Here is a 22,798-nt window from a genome sequence, read left to right as displayed (position 1 = left end):
TTGAACCAACTTAGATTAATGGGTTGAATGGCAATTATACTTGAAGGTCTTCACGAGATGTGTAAAATTCCTTTAAGACAGTTTCAAACACACTGTAAATGGGTACATATTAACATAATATCAGGAAATATTAGTTAAAAAAAAAAGGCAAATAGAACCAGATTTTAGATTAGATTAGATTAGATTACTTTACAGTGTGGAAACAGGCCCTTCGGCCCAACAAGTCCACACCGACCCGCCGAAGCGTAACCCACCCATACCCCTACATTTACCCCTTACCTAACACTACGGGCAATTTAGCATGGCCAATTCACCTGACCTGCACATCTTTGGACTGTGGGAGGAAACCGGAGCACCCGGAGGAAACCCACGCAGACACGGGGAGAACGTGCAAACTCCTGCAAAGTCAGTCGCCTGAGACGGGAATTGAACCCGGGTCTCTGGCGCTGCGAGGCAGCAGTGCTAACCACTGTGCCACCGTGCCGCTATAAGAAATGCCAGGCTAATGTAAAGCTGTCAACTGTCTCCCAGGAACACTTGTCAAAGTATGGCTAAAAAAGTGAATCATGAGCTTGTTCTTTTTGAATCAATATTAAAACCTGAAAGAACTGCAGATTCTGTAAATCAGAAACAAAACAGAAGTTGCTGGAAAAGTTCAGCAGCTCTGGCAGCATCTGTGAAGAGAAATCAGAGTTAATATTTTGGGTCTGGGACTAGATTGGGTTGGGATATCTGGTCGGCATGGACAGGTTGGACCGAAGGGTCTGTTTCCATGCTGTACATCTCTATGACTCTTCCTCAGAAATGTTAATTCTGATTTCTCTTCTCAGATGTTGCCAGACCCGCTTAGCTTTTCCAGCAACTTCCACTTTTATTTAAGTCAATAATCTTTGGGGGGGGGGGTTGGGATAAAATTTAAAGATACTTCATGAAGAGATTATAGAATCTGTAAAATCAATAAAGTGGCAGGTTCTTCACACCACATGCAAAGGGAAGGTTTGATTCTAAGGAATAACTGCTGGCTCTCCAAATTAGCCTTTCATTTTGTGCCATTCTTTTGTCTCCTCCATACAACCTGGAATATTTTTCCCTTTCAAGTAACAAACTGTTTACCTTTTTAATGTTTGCCTAGATGATAATACTGATCCCACTCAGTATTGCTATTGGTAGACTGACTTCTTCATTATATAAATGTTTGAATCCAAACTCTGATTTCGCCAGTTCTAAGTAAAATACCCTTCTGGTGTAACAAGAGTGGTTACAAGGTTACATCAATCAAGACACATCAAGAAAATATGCAAGAAAAGAAAAAAAACTGCTCAAATAACATTAATATCTGTTACGCACAAGCGGATGTTATAATATTCCTGTAAATAGACATATTATTTAATAAACCTCCAATCACCATTTATTTAGTGAACAATTCCTTTTCTTTAGAACACAATGGTTTGTGGGAGGAATAAATCAGTAATGGAACCATTTCAAGTTAATTTACAATGCAAGGAAATAACTAACTGAACAGACAAAAAAACTGCAGATGCTGGAATCCAAAGTAGATAAGCAGGAAGCTGGAAGAGTACAGCAAGCCAGGCAGCATCAGGAGATGGAGAAGTCTGACATTTTGGGTAAAATGCTTCATAATTAACTGAATGCAACAATTACCTTCAGGACAAAGTCCAAGAGCTTCATAAGTAATGAGTTCATTAGCTGAGAAGCAGTCATGAAGCTCAATGACATCTACATCGTTAGGCCCGAGACCAGCTTCCTGAAAACATTTCCTTGCTGCTTCTTTGGTCATGTCGAATCCAACCTGCAAAATGAAAATAAGTTTAGGTCTCTTTAATTTTCTGTCTTCCCCTCTAATCTATTGCCCTGTGCTGAGGCAGTGATTAGTACTGTTACTTTGCTCCATCAGAAATTTCTGCAATGTAATCTAAGGCAAGGAATGTAAAACAGACTACTTAACAGTTTGGCCAATTCTATCGCCTAATCATTTCTCCTCTTTAATCCATGGGTGCTAACCTGAACAATATAGCCCTGACACCACCCTGAGACCCAAGCATCTGAACTGTTCAGTGTGCAGAGTGGATAAAGAAATATAAAATGACATTTCTCTCTTCAGTGTAAAGCTCACCTCCTCACCTCGCTTGTCTCATGCACTGTCTAGACAATGGTTGGCATCACAGTAATCAATTCCGTGTTAAGTATCACCTGGTGTTGTCTTTGGACTCCTGCTCTGACATGGTTGTCATTTTCTGCCACAGAAACTATGAGCTGAGAAGGTGTATATTTTGCTCAGTTTTCTCAGAGTTCTCTTCCCTGCTAGATTGGTTTCTCATTTCTGCTCATCTTCCGAAACCCTTCAAAACAGCCAGTCACCAGAAGTCACAGCTGTCATCAACTGTATCCCATTTGTCAGTTTTAATGTTCAGCATCTTCATATCCAGCTTACACATATCCTTGTAGTGTGGGTTTGGATGCCCAGGAGATCATGTCCCAGTGGCCAAGTCACCTACAAAAGGACTTGGGTTTACCTATGATATCCATTGATTGATAGTGATGGAGTCAGTGCAGAAGTCATTGGCTTAACAATGTGTGCTGACAGAATTAGAACAGTCCAGAATCCGAATTAGTGACTTTGTCAATTGTCTGATACTACATTATTTAACCATGTGTTTCAGCAATTAGTATATTCATACATAATAACTGATCAAAATAATATTGTTTTAGGCATTTATAGATAACTCCACATTTGGGACCAAAAATACAGTGAGCCAACAAGAAATAATCTGTACCAAGTTTCTGTAAAAAAAGAGGGGTAAAGCCTACCATTAATATAATGAATATGCTCTCAATAATAATCTTCCTTTTGTCATTAGGCCTAAAAGATTACGTGCAGCAGCTGTTTGTATATTCTGGAGTCTGGTGCCATCCTTCTATAATCTCAAGAAGCTTTACTTGGCTCTGTGTCTGTGAACTGCATTAATTTCACTAATGCCTCATTACACCAACTACTTCCATTCAAACACAAATTTATGGATAAGGCAATAATGTTCCAATCTCTTCAACATTTAAACGAATCTTGCTTGAATACAAAATGTTCCCATTTTGATCATCCTGTGGACCAGTATGCAGCTAATCCAATAATATTACAGTTACAGTTTGAAGATCTATATACAAACCCCCCTATATTTTCTGCCCCTTGGTGTTTCTAAGATCTACCGGTACAGATTCGACTTGATTGGCAATAATATCCTTCCTCAATATTGCATGAATTTTGTCTTTAATCATCAATGTTACTCTACTTCCTGTGTTTTTTAAAAAGAATGTCCTTCCAAAAAAAGTACTGAATACTACTGGATCTTCAGTTTCCATCCCTGGGAATCCTGCATGTGTGTCTCCATAATCCCAAGTACATCATACTCTTTTATATCTATCTACGTGACTAATTCAGTTCACTAACAATGCGCCATACACTAAGACACAAGGCCTTCAGGCTTGTTTTTTTTTAAAAAACACTCTTAGTCCTGTCCACATTATTTTGCAATATGCTCTTTTTGATTCTTGTCCTCTAGTTCTCTGACTATTACTTTTCTTACTACCCATCCTGTCGTTTGTTTTTTCTAGGGCCCTTCTCTCTGAGCCACTGTATGATTGTCCTTACAAGCAAACTCAAAATAAAGACTTTACAAACTTTAAGCGATTAAGAATAACACATCTCCTGAAGGGTAATTAGAGGTGGCAATAAATGCTTGCCTTGACAACAATGCTGTCATCCCAAGAGCAAATAACACGCTAATGACAGCTTTTTTTAACTCACTCGTTGGACATGGGCATTACATACTGGGCCAGCACTTATTGCTTGTCCCTAGTTGAACTTGAGAAGGTGGTGATGAGCTGCCTTCTCGAACTGCTACAGCCCTCGTGCTGTAGGTTGGCCCTTGGTGCCCTTAAAGAGAAAATTCCAGGATTTTGATCCAGTGGCAACAAAGGAACGGCAATGTATTTTCAAGTCAGGATAGTGAGATGCTTAGAGGAGATGATGTTCCCATATATCTGCTGTCCTTGTCCTTCTAGATGGAAGTGGTCGTGGGTTTGGAAGAAGCTGTGCATCTTGTAGATAGTACACACTGCTGCTACTGAGTATCAGTGTGAAGAAAGTCGATGCTTGTGGATGTGGTTCCAATCAAGCAGACTGCTTTGTCCTTGCTGCTTTCAATCTTCTTGAGTGTTGTCAGAGCTGTACTCATCCAGCCAAGTGAGGCGTATTCCATCACACTCTTGACTTGTGCCTTGTTGATTGTGGGCAGGCATTTGGGACGCATGAAGGAGTTATTCACCACAGTATTCATAGCCTCTGATTTACTTTTGTAGCCACTCTATTTACGTACCAAGTCCAGTTGAGTTTCTGGTCAATTATGTTGACGGGGGGATTCAGTGATGGTAACACCATCGAATATCAAGGGGCTGCAGTTACATTGCCTGGCATTTGTATGCTGTAAATGTTACTTGCCATTTATCAGCCCAAGCCTGATACTGTCCAAATCTAGTTGCACCTGAACATGGACTGTTTCAGTATCTGACAAGTTGTGAATGGTGCTTAACATCGTACAATCTTGGTGACGTTATAATGGAAAGAAGGTATTGATGAAGCAGCTGAAGATGGCTGGACTAGGACACTACCCTGGGGAACTCTTGCAGAGATGAGACAAGTGGCCTCCAAAAACCACAACCGTCTTCCTATGTGCCCATTATGGTTCTAACCAGTAGTGAGTTTGCCATCTGATACCCATTAATTCCAATATTGCTAAGGGTTCTTGACATCCAGGCCAAACTTGACTGAATATCAAAGGCTGTCATTCTCTCCTCATGTCTGCAATTCATCTGTTTAGTCCATCTTTGAACCAAGGTGGTAATGAGGCCAGAAGCTAAGTGGCCCTGGCGGAACCTAAACTGAGCAGGAGCTGCTTGATAGCACTGTTGGTGACACCTTCCATCACTTTACTAATAATCGAGAGTAGACTGATAGGGTGGTAACTGGGTGGGTTAGATTTGGCCTGCTTTGTATGTACAGGATATACCTGGGCAACTTTTTCACATAGTTGGGTAGATGCCAGCATTGTAATTGTACTTGAAGAGCACGGCTTGGAGAGTGGCAAGTTTTGAAGCACAAGTTTTCAGTACTATTGTCAAAATGTTGTCAGGGCCCATAGTCTTTGCAGTATCCAGTGCCTCCAACTGTTTCTTGATATCACAGAGTGAATCCAATTGACTAAAGACTGGCATCTGTGATGCTGAGGACCATTGGAGGAGATTGAGATTTATTGCTGCGAATGCTTCAGCATTATCTTTTGCACTGATGTGTTGGGCTCTTCCATCCATCATTGTGGATGGGGATGTTTGTGGAGTCTCCTCCTCCTCCAGTGAGTTGTTTAATTGTCCACCACCATTCACTACTGGATGTGGCAGGACTGCACTGCTTAGATCTGATCTGTTAGTTTTGAGATCGCTTAACTCTATCACTTGCTGCTTGGGCTGTTTAGTAGTTTAACTAGGTTGACACCTCATTTTTAGATAGGTCTGGTACTGTTCCTAGCATGCATTCCTGCACTTTCCATTGAACCAAGTTTGATGCCCTGATTTGATGGTAAAGGTAGAGTGGGGGATATGCTGGGCTTGAGGTTGCAGATTGTGTTGGAGTATAATTCTGATGCTGTTGATAGTCTACACAGCTTCATGAATGCCCAGTCTCGAGTTGCTAGATCTATTCAGTCTGTCCCATTTAGCACCATGGTAGTAACACACAACACGAGGGTATTCTCAACCTGAAGATGGCTTTCTTTCCACAAGAACTGTGCAGTGGTCACTCCTACTGATAATGTCAGATTGGTGAGGATGAGGTCATCTTAGAAGTTAATATTAGATTTGATATCTAGTGGGCACTTTTAATAATAGGAACTTGAGTTTATTTAACACTCATAAATGTGGAAAAGTGTATCAAAATATATAATTTACAAAAAAAATGACAAGTCAAAAAAGGACATAGAATGAGAGGCAACCAGAAGCTTAAATTAAAGAAAGGAGCTTCAAGGCAAGTCTTGGAAAACCCATAATTCCCTTCTTTGCAACTACTGGGAACTTGCTCTCAGAAACTTCAATTTGTTGACTTTGCTGACCATCGTTCTCTCATTCTCTATGGCTGTCTCTATCACTAGCTCGATAATTCCTGCACCTCGTACTCTTACCATCACTTTCAGATTTCTGTTACAAATCTTATTGTTTACATTTCCATTCTTCCTGCAAGTGTTCACAGAACCCAGCAAAATCACCAATACTATAACCTAAAGAATTCTTTCTCCTTCTTGAATCTTCAAAAATGACTTTAAAAATAGAATACATTTAATAGTTACAAAAACATAATCATCTCAGCATTTTAAAAGTTGGACAAAATTGTATGCACCTAAACTTAGCCCAAAAATACAAAAACTTCTAAAATACTACAATAAAATACATATTTTATTTATTCAAAACCTGGTAAATCATTGCCCTGACAGTTTGTCCTAAACTTATCCTTTACTTCAGAAGACTATGCTTCCTGATCATTGGTTGAACCACTACCATGAGATAAACAGTAAGTAATGTTTCTTCTTTTAAAATGCATATTTTAATGTATTGTTATCATGCAGTTGAAATTAACAGCACTGTGAAAGTCAAGTGCGGGCCAACTATCCTTTACACAAGATGATCCTGTTACTTCCTAAATGGACATCATTGGACTTTAAACTACATGACAAATTTGGCAGTAATGGTTCAGTTGCTCTTTTCTATGCAGCTGTGTAGTATACAGCATTGTTAATTTTTTTTTTCATGATAAGCCATCCCCACCTAATGGCCTGCATAGGAACTGAACCTAACCTCACAGGATTAATCTATGGATTCTTTACTTTCCTGTATTCTCCACTGAAAATCAAAGTTTGATATTCCATCTTCTATTCTACCTCAATTGCCTCATAAGTTACAGTCAACTTCTTCACTTGGCTAATTTTCTTACCTGCCACTCCTTATGAATGTTATGATGCTCTGCATTAATGATGACGCCTTCACTAATGTTTCTCAAAAATAAAATTACTTCATCAGCATATAGGATACTGCTAATCATGTTTTTATTTGAGGCAGGCTATTCCGCCCAAAAAACAAATAATAATCTCAAACACACCGAGTCTATTTCTTATGCTGCCACATTTTGAATAATAATAGCTTATGAATGAGACATTTAAAAAATGAATTAGAGCAAATTTCAGCAAATGTAGTAATCAGCATAATAGATTAGTGATGTGGGTAGTATCCTAACTAAAGATTCCCCTCTAAACTTATCTGTTACTTGTATTTACTGACTGAAATGTGATCTAGGCAAGAATTTAATTCATGGCAATTTAGTGGTTATTGTTAGCTAATTTTCATATTTTCCCATTCTAATCTGTCTTTATGGCACACTCTTATCCATAAGCTCAGCTACAATACAGATGTTAAAGGATAGATCAGAAACAATCGCTACACACTTTGTTAATTTAGAGATGTTAACTCAACAACCACAGTTTTCAAAATGTCCCCATTTATGGAAAGAGAAGTGAATTTGTAGTTAATGCTGACCACCTAAATACAACTAAACACAATTCATATACGATTAATACCAATTGCCAGTCCTTCCGTGCAATACTGTAACTTGGTCCTAACACTTCACTGCCCTATCCTCCACTGCCAGTTCCCCTCCCATTGCCAATGATTTCAGCCCCTTATTGTCCACTGACGATCCTTCAATCCTCTTACACCCAGTGCCTTCAAGAACACCAATTCTGGCTCCAAGAGGACTGACCAATTTCCTGCTGCAGGTTGGTAGCTTGCTGATGTTATTCAAATGTCACCCAGCTGAGAAAATAGTTTAGGTCTCACTAATTCTAGCAAGCAGATATCAGGCTGCCCAAAATTAGGGTCCATAAAAATTTATCCGCCTATTTGTAAAACCAAAACTTATATCACCATCCTGGGTGCTTATTTTAAAACTTGTATGCCATCCTAGTCAACCACATGAGGTGACAACACTGTAACACATTTCCATATATAATTAACATAGAACCTAACTAAAAATCTTACCGCCTTTATGCAGCTATTTTCTTGAAAGCTGCTCGGTAAATCAGTTATCATCTCCTGGGCAAGAATTTGAACAGCTTTGGACTCCAAGCCATGTCTCCGTACAAACTTCTCACTTGCCAGAACGGCCGCTCCTGCTCCATCGGATGTTGGACTATTTTAAAGTAAAGTGTTATAAAGTAAGACTTTATAAAGTGTTATAAAGTGTAGGGGAATTGGTCTGGGTGGGTTGCTCTTCGGAGGGTCGGTGTGGACTTGTTGGGCCGAAGGGCCTGTTTCCATACTGCAGGGAATCTAATCTAATCTAAGACAAAAAGAACAAAAGCTCCATCTCATTCTAATTTGAAGATTACAATATTAGCAAACAATAAAAAAAAAGCTTTGTTCTACTTTAATTTTCTCCCAACCCTGTAGTGAATCAAACCAGTATAACAATTAACAGGTGCTGCCATCCTACCAGTGTCTTATCTAAGTGGGTAACAGTGTCAAAGCCTTAAGAACAGCACTGATTAATGTCACATACTGGTGCACAGTGCAGTGGTTGCTAGGGAAGAAAAGCATGGTATTTGATTTCACTTCCCATTTCCAATATCACAAGGACTTGTCACTAGAGCTAACTACACTGGCATTCCTGATGAAGGGCTTATGCCCAAAATGTCAATTCTTCTGCTTCTTGGATGCTGCCTGACTTGATGTTCTTTTCCAGCACCAAACTTTTTGACTCGGATCTCCAGCATCTGCAGTCCTCACTTTCTCCTAACTACATGACATTGTTTAGCTGAGATCAGCTAACATAGCATAATCATTGCATCAAAGTTGGAGTGTTTTATGCACCTTACAAATATTGTGCTTTAGACACTGGTTCTTTGAAAACTCTATGGCATTTTGATATGCTCCCAAATAACACTTCCAGCATCAACGAATGATCAATAGCTTGCTTATTTTTCACATTCAAACATCTTTAACTCATATCGAAGAAGATTCAATGAATTAAAGCTGAAATTGAAAACTAATATCGGTAATGTTCACCATAAAACTATAATTGACTGTTGTCTTAATCTATCTGGTTCACTAATACCCTTTAGTAAAGGGAATCTGCCAACTCTTTCCATCAATTCCACTTTTGATGCTGCCATACAGGTAGTTCTTCTATAATGTGATGGTTGCGTTCTTGTGCAACCCCGTGTTTTAGAAAAATCACGCTTTAGAAGCAGGGCTTAAAGTGTTGGCGACATAACCGCATTACAGCCAACATGTTTTAAAAGTTCGCGCTTTAGAAACAGTGTCCCCTATTCGTCAATTGCACTACAACAAATTTGCATTAACGAAACACACGTTATAGCAGAACAACCTGTACAGTTAAATCAAATAGTGCCCTCCTGCTTTGTCTTCCCTTGTAGAGAACTAGGACAAGGAACAGTGTTGAATCCTGGCCTACTCAATATTCTAAAGCAAGGAAGGCTGTGAATAAAGAACTAGAGACACACGCAGCAGTCTTCCAATGAAGCAGAAGTGAAGAGACAAATGGCTCAAGTCACCTTGGTAAATTACATTTAAGTATTTTTTTTAAATGTGTGCAGCCAGTAAATCAAAAAGTATCCCATTCTCACCAGCACTGCAGGAGAGTCAGAAATTCAAAAATCGGACGTGACTTCATCACCTGGTCAAGACTGAACTCATCTTGGAACTGAGAATATCTAAATAGATGAATTACAATTATTTAGATGAATAAAGAAATCACGATGATACCACTTTTATACCTTACACCAAGTTCATGATGATCTCATATATGGGGTAGAATTTTGTTTTGAATTATAATGATTTAAAAGTTTAAATTTTCAGCTATAGAGAGGTGCAGGGAAGTCTGATTGGTGAATTGTAAAACATATTTTCAAAAATCTGATGTACATATGCTTTATCTTATTGCTATTTGTTCCAGCTTACTTTTGTTCCATCTATCATGGAGTTCATGAACACCGAAGGGCTCAGGCAAAGAAAAACAACGATTCCCCAGTTTCTGCAGCAAGAGGGAAGCAAGGATGAACAGCAAAAGGAATTTGGGACCAGATTTTCAGAGTTGGGCCAACTCCAGAGACTTTTGAATTTTCTAGGAGGACCTGGTTGTGGACGTTACACATCCATTTCTGACAGGTGCCAATTGTCTGAGAAGGGAAAACAGTGGATTGTGAATCTCTGCCAAAAGTCTCAAAGTTAGCACTTGAAATTGGTGCTGAGTGAATTGTTACTGTTCCAAAGACCTTGAGAAATGACATAGGAATTACAAATTTAAAGTGTACGTAAACATTTTTCAAAGGCATGGGAGGTCAATTAAATATCATGACTTGAAGACTTTTAAATCCTCAGCCTGTTAAACATAAAAAAGATTGAAGCTGTCAGAGGTTTGAAACATAACATTGTTGATCTGCTTTCTCACAGACCATCTGATGTAACTGAGAGAGAGAAAAAAATCATCTGTTCCTGTAGATTCCATAGCTTTTGGTTGACATTTCTTAACAGCTATTATCACAACTGAGGTCTGGCTGACTACTTGATTAAATTTCATAACTTACAATATTACAAGTTATTTTGATGGGGTGGTTGGGGGGTTGAATTTGCTGAATTCACATTTTGATCGACAAGATTAAGATCGTGTTAAAGAATTCACTGTCTCTCATCTGGTTTACAGAATATCACTTCATTGTAAGAACAAATTGAACAATTTATGGGAAATTAATCTTTGAAGAGGTTTCACGAATAGAAGCTATTTTCTGTACCATTGTGTGCAAAGAAGAGTTATAACAGTTTGTTGAAGTCTACCTTATTTTTCACCTTCATATGGTTCCTGAGTTCCACCTAGAGTGGGAATACTGGATGAGTGGTTATGAAGCTGGCTAAGAATATGAATTGGCTTGGAGACGTAATGGGAATGGGTGGTAAGTATAGGATGACATTTGAGGGCTTAACAATTTCTAAATCAACTAGGGAAAAGTCCAGATAACCAAGGTGGGCGGTCTATACAGCCTCAACTTACTTTGTTTCTGGGGTTGAGATGCCTGACTCTATTTCACCCCTTTCTCAGAGATAAAATGATCCAGACATGGCCCTTTAAACAAGGATTGTACCAACTCAATCTTGCTGCGTCAGCAGTGAAAATCAGTAAAAGAGATACATTCAATTATGCATTTTTAAATATTTACACATTTAATTCTATTGTATTTTATATGAACAGAAGTACATAGGAAATAGGATTGGAGGTAGGCCATTTGGCCCTTTTGTGCCTGCTGTTATTACCATTCAACCACTCAACAAAGTCACAGCTGACCTTGTATCTCAACATCAACTTTCAACATTATCCTGCTGTCCCTCAATACCCTTAGTAGCCAACAATCTATCAATCTACATTTGTACACACAGAACATCAATAAATTTTAATGTTCTGAGATCACAAAAGTACACAGCAAAGCCAAAAAGATAAAATGGTTTGGATAAGGCACTTTGCTTAATCCTTCAACTATTGAACCTTGCAGAGAAAGTATTTATAAAAAAAGTATAAAACTGTAATCTAGCAAAGTAACAAATTCAGAGAAAAATAGATGAAAGATTACAAATGATTTGGTGATATGTTTTCTACCCTAGCAGGACAGTCACTATTCTGTCTCTTTTGCTGTTAAAAGAAAGAACTGGCTGGGATAATGCCATCAATCCACACATTGGAGGTAAAACTAAAATAATTTGTGTTTCTTCTTTCTGCATTCCCTTAAATGCTAAAGTTTAAAATTTCTAATATTATTCATACAGTTTTCTACTTTAGCCCATTCTTTCCCAGAATCTAAGGTTCTGAAACTCTAATTCTCTCACAATTCTACACATTTTAAAACTTGCATAACCAACAATTCTCAGCACAACTCTCTTTTTCCTGCTTTTTTAAAATCCCTGATGGACTAAGAGCTTTGAGCCTTCACCTTGATTGCTCAAAACTTAACACAAATATCATTATTAATCATTAACCAAAGAGCAAGCCAAAGGACTCACGGGTTATTTGTTGAATGCTTGTGATTCTTCCAAGCTATCTTGGCAAAGTGCTCTGGTTTAGTACCTATATTAAAAACAAAAAGACAAATTGTACTGGAGAAACTGAGTTGGATTAAATGCAACAAAGATCAGTGCAATGGAAATTTACTCTCTGTCAACAATAAGGTTTGTATGCAAGATGAACCTGAGACAACATCTATTAAATTTGTTGTATTTCAAATTTATTATATTAAAAGTACTTAGAATAGAACTTGAACCCAGGCCCAGAGGTAGGGAACACTACCACTGTGCCACAAGACGTCTTATAAAATCGGTTATATAATGACTGATTTCAAAATGTAGCTACTCTCCATTTTTAATACTTGTATTGACATCCACTTCATTGCCCTACACAACACAATGGCCAGTGTGTTCCAAGCTGAAGTAGTCAAGGAGTGGCCCCCTTCCCCCCCACCATCCAATCAGTAATTTTCTTTCTGTAACACTTCCAATTGAGATATCACGGAGCCCAATTTTGTGGCCAATACCTTTACTCCATCTGTTGTTATTTTTCAATCACAAGTCAATTTTCTTTAGAATGGATAATGACGTTACATTAAATTTGTAAGATTTATACACAAGTGTGTTATTCATAGTTACCATATTTCTCCATGTGCTCTTTACCAGCACTTCCAAATAATTGTGGTGCGATTGGGGCTGCAGAAATCCCGTATTTATTAAGCAGCACTTCACAGTGTTTGTCCATAGGGTTGGTCCGATCAGTGTACTGAAAACAGAAATAGTAAACAGTCATATTCTATAAAGATACATAGTATAGTTTTGAAAGTTGGAAACTGTTCTTACTCAGTTAAATGAGGTATAAAATAGGTAGATGAAATACTGCACCAGCATTGGGATACATTTAAAAATAATAGGATATGGTATAGATAAAACATTTTCCAAACAGGAATAAACTGTGTTAAAAATTAGACCTCCACATATGCATAAAAAGAAACATAGAAACAAGAGTAACAGTTTAGTCTGCAGTGAAATTGGTATTTCAGAAGGTGATCAGTTGCTCATTTTGGAGCACTCTCCCCTTCAAGCCCCATTCCAGGTCTTGATTGCATAAAGGCATTGGTTAATATTCAAGTGCAGTACTGGCAGAGGTGTCATCATTTAGATGAAACGCTAAGCCAAAGTCTCATCTGCCTAACGAGTTTTGAGAAGATTTGTAGCTCAGGTTGAGGTTCTGGATGTAGGTTTGCTCGCTGAGCTGGAAGGTTCGTTTTCAGACTTTTTGTCACCATACTAGGTAACATCATCAGTGATCTTCCGGATGAAGCACTGGTGGAATGGTCCGCTTTCTATTTATGGGTTTAGGTTTCCTTAGGTTGGTGATGTCATTTCCTGTGGTGATGTCGTTTCCTGTTCTTTTTCTCAGGGGATAGTAAATGGGATCCAAGTCAATGTGTTTGTTGATAAGCGTTCTGGTTGGAATGCCACACCTTTAGGAATTCTTGTGCATGTCTCTGTTTGGCTTGTCCTAGGGTGAATGTGTTGTCCCAGTTGAAGTGGTGTCCTTCCTCATCTGTATGTAAGGATACTAGTGAGAGACATGACCCACTCTCACCAGTATCCTTATACACAGTTGAGGAAGGACATGACTTCGACTGGGACAACATATCCACCCGAGGACAAGCCAGACAGAGACACACACGAGAATTCCTAGAAGCTTGGCATTCCAACCAGAACTCTATCAACAAACATATTGACTTGGATCCCATTTACTACCACCTAAGAAAAAGGACAGGAAATGACATCACCAACCCAAGGAAACCTAAACCCATAAATAGAAAGTGGGCCATAATACCAGTGCTTCATCTGGAGGCTCACTGATGATGTTACCTAGTATGGTGAAGAAACGTCTGAAAACAAACCTTCTAGCTCAGCGAGCAAACCTACATCCAGTCCAATCTGCTTGCTCAATGGATGTAAAAGATCCCTAATCAATATTTTGAAGAACATCAGAGCAGTTATTCCTGGTATCCCAGTCAATATCCATCTCTCAATCCACAGCACAGAAACAAATCATCCTTTCATTATCATGTTGTTGACTACATTCATAGTAAAAAAGAGCTGGCAGAAACAGTTGTTTGTCAGTGGTGCTTACACAACAAAGTAGATGCAGAAACTAAATCCCACATCAAATTAATAAAATATTCCAACTACCTTTGAAGAAAGTGATCCTCTTTCCATTTTCTCAAATCCCAAAGCTAGAGTGCAATCAGCCAGTCCTTGAAAAACATGAAAAGAATATTGCAAATATATTTTCACACCAATGAAAATAAGAATCATAACTAATTCAGTCATTTAAAACTTGCCTGCCTAGCACTTTGTATTTTTTGAAAGTCAAATATTAATACGTTATCCAAAAGTTTTCAGTGCATCATTTTAAACTTTGATTTTTATATTTGCGTATATTCATATACTGCAAAACAAGAATGAATGACTATTTACAACAACATATTAAAAAATGAAAAACACCCTTCATGAAGTTACTGGTGGATGAGGACTATTAAATATAGAGGGAGTTTATGAAACTGCTTCTGACATAAGAGCTGATAATGCAGCGTATACATAACAGCTTTGTGACTACCTCAGCATTAAAATTAGACCACTTTGTGCTCTAAGAAACATTAATATTGCACTCTCAAAACATGATATGCATGGATCAGAAGGGCCGTTGACTAGAATTCTAGGAGTAGCATCTCTTATAGGGGTGATGTTCCTTTAAATCTGTCCTGAGAATGAAAAGGATGAGGGCATCTGTGCACAATATAATATTGAAACTCCTTAGGTTCAATTTTCCCAAATTTGGGAAGTGTTCTTTTTTTAAAATGACATTCATGGCATCTGGTCTGTCATTAAAACTTTATTCACGCAATCTTCATTTCATTAATTATGCAACTGGCTTCTTTGGAGACAGTTTCATGTGGCAGGAAGTGGAAATGCTCAACACTGCCAGCACTTTGCAAAGTTCATGGAGTTTGTGCCATATTTAAATTCCAGTTGTGCATCACTACAGACACTCCAAGACAGAAATAACCTTTCGTGCTGTGCTCCTGCACCATTCTCCTGAAGGAAATGACCGATTCATGCAATTTTGCACCTTGGTTCACTGACAGAGATGTGGAGGTGCTGGTGAATAGGGTGGTGAAAAGGAGGCCACCATAAAGGAGGGAGATAGTGATTGATCAGGTGCAGTATCCTTGGTGAAATGTAATGAACAACAGTACATTAAAAAAAAGTGAAGCTGAAGTTATAAGGCTGAACAAATGAAGCTCAAGATGCATTATATGGAGAGTATGTGTCTCTGCAAAAAGCAACCTGATAGAAGCATGTGGGTCATAGAGTCCCCAAGCTCCAAAGTAACGTCTGAAACGTTGAAAGGGTATGTCTGTTGGTCTGAGATCAAGCATAACGTGGTGGAACTAGGCTTGCATTGCTGACTTGCATGGATGGATGGGAACAGTGTCCAATGGCTCTGTCTAGTATCTCAGAGAAGAAGAGAAATTAGAAGCCTTCAAATTGGGTAAGTGCACAGAAATAAGGTGATCACTGCTTGTTAGCAAGATTTTGAATTCGCTGTTTAAACTTTAAGTGGAGAAATCAAATTATTTCCTTGATATCGAAATTCTGATTTTTTTTTTCATTTTCTACATTTCCCGCCATTACGCATGTTCCTCAAGAAAGCAGAAAATTCCACCAGAAGTTTGCAAGAAAACAACAGTTCTCTGACACTTAGGTTCATGCTTAGGTATTTATCTGTAAGGCAGATTTTAAAAAATGTCTACAAAGAATATAAATATTTGGGCAACATAAAATGCTTAAGTAAATTAGAATTTATTTTTCTATAATTGCTGTATGATGTTAAAAACTAAATTAATAAACCTAATTTGAATTCTTCCAAAGAGAGGTATCAATATTCTTCCATTACAATGGAATCATACCTATGTGGCTGGAGGTCTGGGGATAGTGGAGGTGGATCGACCCCAAGTCCTAACTGGTACCTTGTCAACCCAACCTTGAGTCCTCGTAGATGGAAGCAATCAATTTGACTATCTTGTCCAATTTTCTCTCTCTCAGTCTTCTGCTCCTACTAGAAATTGTTTTGACTCTTCTCTGTAATTTTCATTACAAGACAAGGTCGCAAGTATAAAATATGGCAATAACAGCCACGAAGAAACAACTTCTAGATAATGCCAATCAGACATTCAGAAGCTTCATTTTAATTTAGGTGCAGTTTAGCACCTCATCACAATCATATTTCATTTAGCGTCTCATGGTTCTTACACGTACATTGTATTGGCTTACCTCCTTGTATCAGCTGCCTGGCCACAAATAAGGCTGTTGAACCAGTGGAACAGTTGTTATTCACATTAATAATGGGTATTCCAGTTGTCCCCAAACTGTGATAGATTGCACGTTGGCCACAAGTTGAATCACCTTTATAAAGAGAATGCCAGAAATTCATTGGAATTGATCACACCAATCAAAAGCTAAATTTAAAATTAGAAAAGCAGTACACCTATTAAGCATGGTAATTAATCATCATCCCTAGTGTCTTCTTTTCTCAAACAACTTCCCCTTTTAACTTTGTAAAAAAAAATTTCCAAAACAACTTTTAACTAGACACTTTTCTTGACTTACTGCTTTCTCCCAAACTGATATTCCAACCAAGGATTTTTGACTCTATCAATATATAAGTATTGATAACTCACTGTAACTATGTCTGAAATACATTGCACTGTTATGCGCAAATAATTTGTGCTTAAGTACGCTTAAATGGAGTTTGAATCCATACTTTGTGAGAGCTTACTTCAGTTACTACAAACCATAAAAGCACCTGCACCCAACTCCCAATATCTATACAACCAAGTAACCCTTAGCTAATATATCCATTATCTGTTCCCTTACTCCATTCCTTCAAATCTTATTAAATAATAAGAGTATTTCTATACTCTGTAGTTTCAAACAGCAAATTAATGAAAAATCTGGGCTGATACTTCACTACAGCACAGAGGAAGAGGTGCATTCCAGAAGTATTTTGTTTAACATGGGATGTTAATCCAAAGATTAATTAGATGAATCTTGCAGGTGACTTCATGCCATTATGTGCAGGAAAATGGAGCTCCCATGACGCCGCAGGCCCTTAGCCAACAACCACATAATTTTAATCCGGCATCTCCAAATCAATTTTAATCATTGCAGAATTACAGGGCTTTAAAGAAATTTACTGTGTGCAAAACAGTTGTTCCACGTAGAGGTAAAATCAACTTCTTTCCTATACAAAAATCTAAGTTAATTTAGTTAAGTGATAGCCTTTAACCCTAAAGCAATAACAATAAGGAGAGTTTGTAATGATTTCAAATATATCAGGTGTCTGTAGTTTTTCCTTTAAATGTTAACTAGGGCTTTATAATTTTGGATCTTAAGAAATACTGGTCCTTGTGACCTTTTAGCCCATGACCTGAAAGTCATATCAATGGGGAAGGAAGTTAAAATTCTGAATTTGCATGGTAATGCAGAAAACAAAGAGACCAAAAGAAAAGAGGAACTGACAATTGGGTCAGTTCAAGAAGAATGTGCCCCACTGTGTGGAAGACTGCATGGGGAGAAGCCCTTTTACACAGGGTTCATCCAAATCTTAAAAAGGAGGGAACTAGAATTCTGCGTGGAAGAGCTGGGTGGCTGAAATTGGAATCATGCAGCCAGACTGAAGTGTCTAGTACCTCTGTGAAACAGTCTTTGTTGCATTTGCTATTGCATGCATAATTTATAATTCATCCCGACTGTGATTTGCCTCCTAATTCAGGATTAATCAGCCATGATTCTGATTCCTGTTAAAGTGATGCTCCTAAAATGAAATATTTTTCAATTATCCCTTCATGCATAGGTTGTTTGGTATATTTGGCTATTTTTTGATTACAAATCCCCATACAGAGCATAACAACTAATCTTCAAGTTCGCTTCAAGTTTCTAATAAGCGTTCGTTTTTGATACAATATTCACTGATTTGCACATAGCTAATTCATTGAACATTCATTTAATGCAAAATACATTATCTTGATATAGAAAATAAAACAAAATTTTAGTAGTCTGTTGGATAAAAGAACAGCTGGAGCAACAAGTTTCAAACAGAAAGCGGGTGTTTAAAATACAATAATGTTGCAAAGAACATTATTTCCACTAATGTCTTTTACAGACCACATTCTGCTGCCTTTACATTTCTGTCTTATTATACGATGTTAGTTAAAAATCTCACAACACAGATTATAGTCCAACTGGTTTACAGGGCGACCCTATACCACGGAATCGTTTTCTGCGATTTCAGTTACCCGCGCTTTACCACGTCCTGAGCATATTATAGGGAATGTTCCAGCACCAGGAGGCTGCCGGAAAGCTATGTTTCCCATTTAAATGAATGGGTTTGCTCCTATCCGTGGTTTCAGGCTTCCACAGTAGGTCCTGGAACGTAACCCCCACGGAACCCACACAAAGTAGTTGATTCTTAATTGCCCGCGAACATGGCCAAGCACGCCACTCAAACTTTTCAGCACATGCAGTTCTTTATTTTGTTTGAGCAAGTCACTCAGTTGTATTCAAGAAAGTGATTCATTACCATCTTCTCAAGTGGAGGTGGGCAATAAATATTGGCTGTGCCAATGACGCCCACACTCTGCAGATAAATAAAGAAATATTTTGCACATGTGGATTTACACTTATATCGCACTTTTCACAATCCCAGAACGTCCCATGTATCATAAATTATTTTTGAAGTATAGTCATTTTGCAATGTAAAAATATTGAGGCCCATCTATAGATGTAAATTACTTCTAGCAAAGTAAAGGCAGCAATGTGGGAGATGTTTCAAGAAAATCCACAACAATGCGATTAAATAAACCACAAGACATCTGATTTACAAGCTGGTTTTCTCTGGCATCTCTTCCCAAACATTGATTAGCTACAAATAATTAAATGGAGTAATGCTATGTGCTCACCATACACATAACCTACACAAGCTTGTTCCACAGCAGAGTACGCAATGCCAGCATCAGCCAATGCCTTCTGAGCTATAATGGAAAGAAAACAATTAATTTTCTGCTCTTTAGAATTTGCTTCACAGATTTAAACACATCAGTACTGCTGATCTATTTATCAAGAAAAGTTTGTACGTTTAGAAACAGATGGACTGAGGTTCACAGTAAATAGCAATGGCAAACTGTTATAGAATCACTGAATTTATCATGGCACATCATGCCATTCACCTGTCTTTCCCCCATATCCTACTATTTCTATCTAAATCATACTTTAACACCCGCTTGAATGCCACAATTGAACCTCCCACCTCCACACTTCTGGCACTTCATTCCAAGCACTTACAACTCACTGTGTCAAAAAGTCTTTTTCTCACATCACCCTTGCTTCATTTGCACATTATTTTAAATCTGTGCTCTCTTGTTCACTTTACTTGTATGAGCACTTCCATATAAAAACCTACTGTTGACTTTATGACAATAGTGGCACAGTGCTATTAGGAAGGCAAAACTAGTTCCACTGTAGACACAGATCCCAAACTCTTAAATGTACTTGCCTTATGCTACTAGTTGCACAGATACAACAGCATAACTAGCACATGCCACTCAGTTTCAGCATTCTGTTTCACGAATAAAAAGAATGTCCAGAAATATAATGCCTGTTCCCCACACCTCCCACATAATGTTTTTGGAAGATATATTATGAAGCCCAAGATCATATTATTTTAAATGCAATGAATTCCATTATACATTCAGTTGATGATGGTTTTGTGTCTCTCTGAAGGACCAGACTGGAGTTCTGTATGATTTTCTGATTGATCAACGTTACATGCTGCAAATACCCAGGCAGATCTCAGAACCACATAACAGACAGTCACGAAATTCAAGTTACTGATCTTGTCTGTGGGACCAATTTCAAACAAATAAACTTGATGTTCATTTCTCATTTCAAAAATGTTCAAACTTCAGTTTTAACATGTAAACTTGGGAATTTCCCTTGCTTTAAAACTCCTGGATTATTACAATTGCTTGCCCACCTGATTGGCACTACATCCACAAGCAGCCACTCCCATCCACACCGACACTCAGTTATAGCAGTGTTTACCAACTACAAGATGCACTGCAGAAATTCACCCAGCATCCTTAGACAGCACCTTCCAAACCCATGACCACAGCCAGCTGGAAGAACAAGGGCACACCACTACCATCACTCTCCTCTGAGTCACTCATCATCCTGATTGGGAGATATATTGCCGATCCTTTTGTGTCAGTGGGTCAAAATTTTGGATTTACCCCCTTTAAAAGCATATAAACTGCAGTGGTTTAAGAAGGGAGATCACCACCAACTTCTCAAGGACAACTAGGGACAGGCAATAAATGCTGGCTCAGCCAGTGATGCCCACACTCCATGAGTGAATTTTTTTAAAAACATTTATAAATGTATGAGTTTGCTGGTTCCAAAATGAGCAAAATCATACCAGTTGTTCAAATAACAAACTAAAATTATGATGATACCTGCTTCTTTGGCCATCTCAGGATAGTCAACATCTTTCAGAGCCCCAGGCTTTTCAAACTGGTGGAAAAGAAATAACAAATTACATTTTTACTAAACTTGAATTGGATCTTACTTAAGGTCCTAATATAGCCATTCGATTGGTCTAAGTGTATTAAAATTACCATTGCTTCTTTATTGCATTTGTGTGCTCTGCAGCTGGACAATAAATGGAGGGAAATAGGTGCCACATCCTTTTAAAGTGTTACGTGAGTGGCACAAGTACAACAGATCTTGTTGGGTCATAGAGTAATACACCACAGAAACAGACTCTTTACATAGAACATAGAGAAGTACAGCACAGAACAGGCCCTTTGGCCCACGATGTTGTGCCGAGGCTTAATCCTAATGTAACATATAATAACTTAACCTATGCACACCTCAACTCACTGCTATCCATGTGCATGTCCAGCAGTCGCTTAAATGTCCAACTCACCCATGCCAACCAAGCTTCCTAAACTAAACTCGTCACACTCGCCTGCATTTGGCCCATATCTCTCTAAACCTTTCGTATTCATGCACCTATCCAAGTGCCTTTTAAATGTTATAACTACTATAAAACCTGCACCTAACATTTCCTCTGGCAGTTCATTCCACATTTGAACCACTCTCTGTGTAAAAACGTTGTCCCTCGGGTCCATTTTAAATCGTTCTTCCAGCTTAAAATTATGACCCCTAGTTTTGAACTCCCCCAGCCAAGGGAAAAGATCTTTGCTAGTCACCTTAGGTATACCCTTCATGATTTTATAAACCTCTACAAGTGCACCTCTCAATCTCCTATGATCCAGTGCAAAAGTTCCCAGCCTACCCGTGTGGGCGGCTCAATGGCTCAATGGTTAGCGCTGCTGTCTCACAGCGCCAGGGACCATGGTTCGATTCCAGCCTCAGGTGACTGTCTATGTGGAGTTTGCACATTCTCCCTGTATATACATGGGTTTCCTCGGAGTGCTCCAGTTTCCACCCACAATCCAAAGATGTGCAGGAGAATTGGCCAAACTAAATTGCTTATGGTGTTCAGGGATGTGTAGGTTAGGTGCATTAGTTAGAGGTAAATATAGGATAGAGGAATGGGTCTGGGTGGGTTACTCGTTGGAGGGTGGGTATGTACTTGTTGGGCCGAAGGGTCTTGTTCCATACTGTTGGAATTCTATGATTTTATCTATATAACTCAACACTCCAGTCCCTGCAACATCTTCGTTGATGTTTTCAAAACCCTCTCCAATTTACATCCTTCCTATGGCAGGGTGGCCAGAACTGTACACAGTACTCCAAAAGTGACTTCACCAACATCCACTACAATCTCAACATGACGTCTCAACTCCTCTACACAATGATCTAAGCAATGAAGGCAAGCATGTTAAATGCCTTCTTAACCACCCTGTCTACCTCTGAGGCAACTTTCAAAGAACTATGTAACTGAACCCCTTGGTCTCTCCATTTGACAACATCGCACAGGGCCCTACTATGGACTGTATAAGTTTTCTTGGCAATATGATCTTTATCATCTTTAGACTTAGTCACTATTATTCAAGCTATTAAAAGGCCTGACACCACTTTTAATTTCCACTCCAATGTTACAAAGTCAGCTGCAGAGAATTCTTACATGGGTTCAAGAGCAATATTTTAATTGTAGTATTATCCTCGTCTAGAAGAAATTGATGGCGCCAGTCAAAGGAGGGATGGGGAATGACGAAGTCCTCTCTTATAAACCAACAGTGGACAAGCTATTTTTACACTCATAGACAAGAAGTCAAAACATCTGGTTGTAGTATTCCACTGTGTGATTCACTAAGAAACATTAGAAATAGTGAGGTCAGTAGGCAAACACTCCCAATGACTGGAATCATGCTCAAGACATAGGAACTTGGTTATGATTGTCAAGGGACTTCATTACAGTTCTCGAAAGTGTCTTCAGTGCAGACATCTTCAGATTTGTCTTGAAAAGAACTCCCTGGCATAAAGTCTGGAGTGGAATTGTTCATTTGTA

The 22,798-nt window shown here is 38.5% G+C and overlaps 1 protein-coding gene across 1 annotated transcript in view; it reads right to left on the bottom strand.

Annotated features, from left to right (window-relative positions):
* The window catches only part of scp2a (sterol carrier protein 2a), a 70,237-nt gene extending 49,332 nt beyond the window's left edge, over positions 1-20,905 (bottom strand). The window contains exons 1-9 of the mRNA XM_043699314.1: positions 20,775-20,905; positions 19,224-19,295; positions 16,537-16,668; positions 14,392-14,456; positions 12,820-12,946; positions 12,181-12,244; positions 9,759-9,845; positions 8,152-8,302; positions 1,663-1,810 (exon numbers count right to left, since the gene is read on the bottom strand). Coding sequence (XP_043555249.1) covers positions 1,663-1,810; positions 8,152-8,302; positions 9,759-9,845; positions 12,181-12,244; positions 12,820-12,946; positions 14,392-14,456; positions 16,537-16,668; positions 19,224-19,295; positions 20,775-20,790 — 862 coding nt within the window. The 5' untranslated portion in view covers positions 20,791-20,905. The remainder of the gene's footprint in view (positions 1-1,662; positions 1,811-8,151; positions 8,303-9,758; positions 9,846-12,180; positions 12,245-12,819; positions 12,947-14,391; positions 14,457-16,536; positions 16,669-19,223; positions 19,296-20,774) is intronic.
* Positions 20,906-22,798: the final 1,893 nt, after the last annotated feature.

This window comes from Chiloscyllium plagiosum, chromosome 11, assembly GCF_004010195.1.
Source record: "Chiloscyllium plagiosum isolate BGI_BamShark_2017 chromosome 11, ASM401019v2, whole genome shotgun sequence".
Taxonomy (NCBI): Eukaryota; Metazoa; Chordata; class Chondrichthyes; order Orectolobiformes; family Hemiscylliidae; genus Chiloscyllium; species Chiloscyllium plagiosum.
The sequence above is the reverse complement of the archived record's forward strand: the minus strand, read 5'-3'. Positions and strand labels throughout refer to the sequence as shown.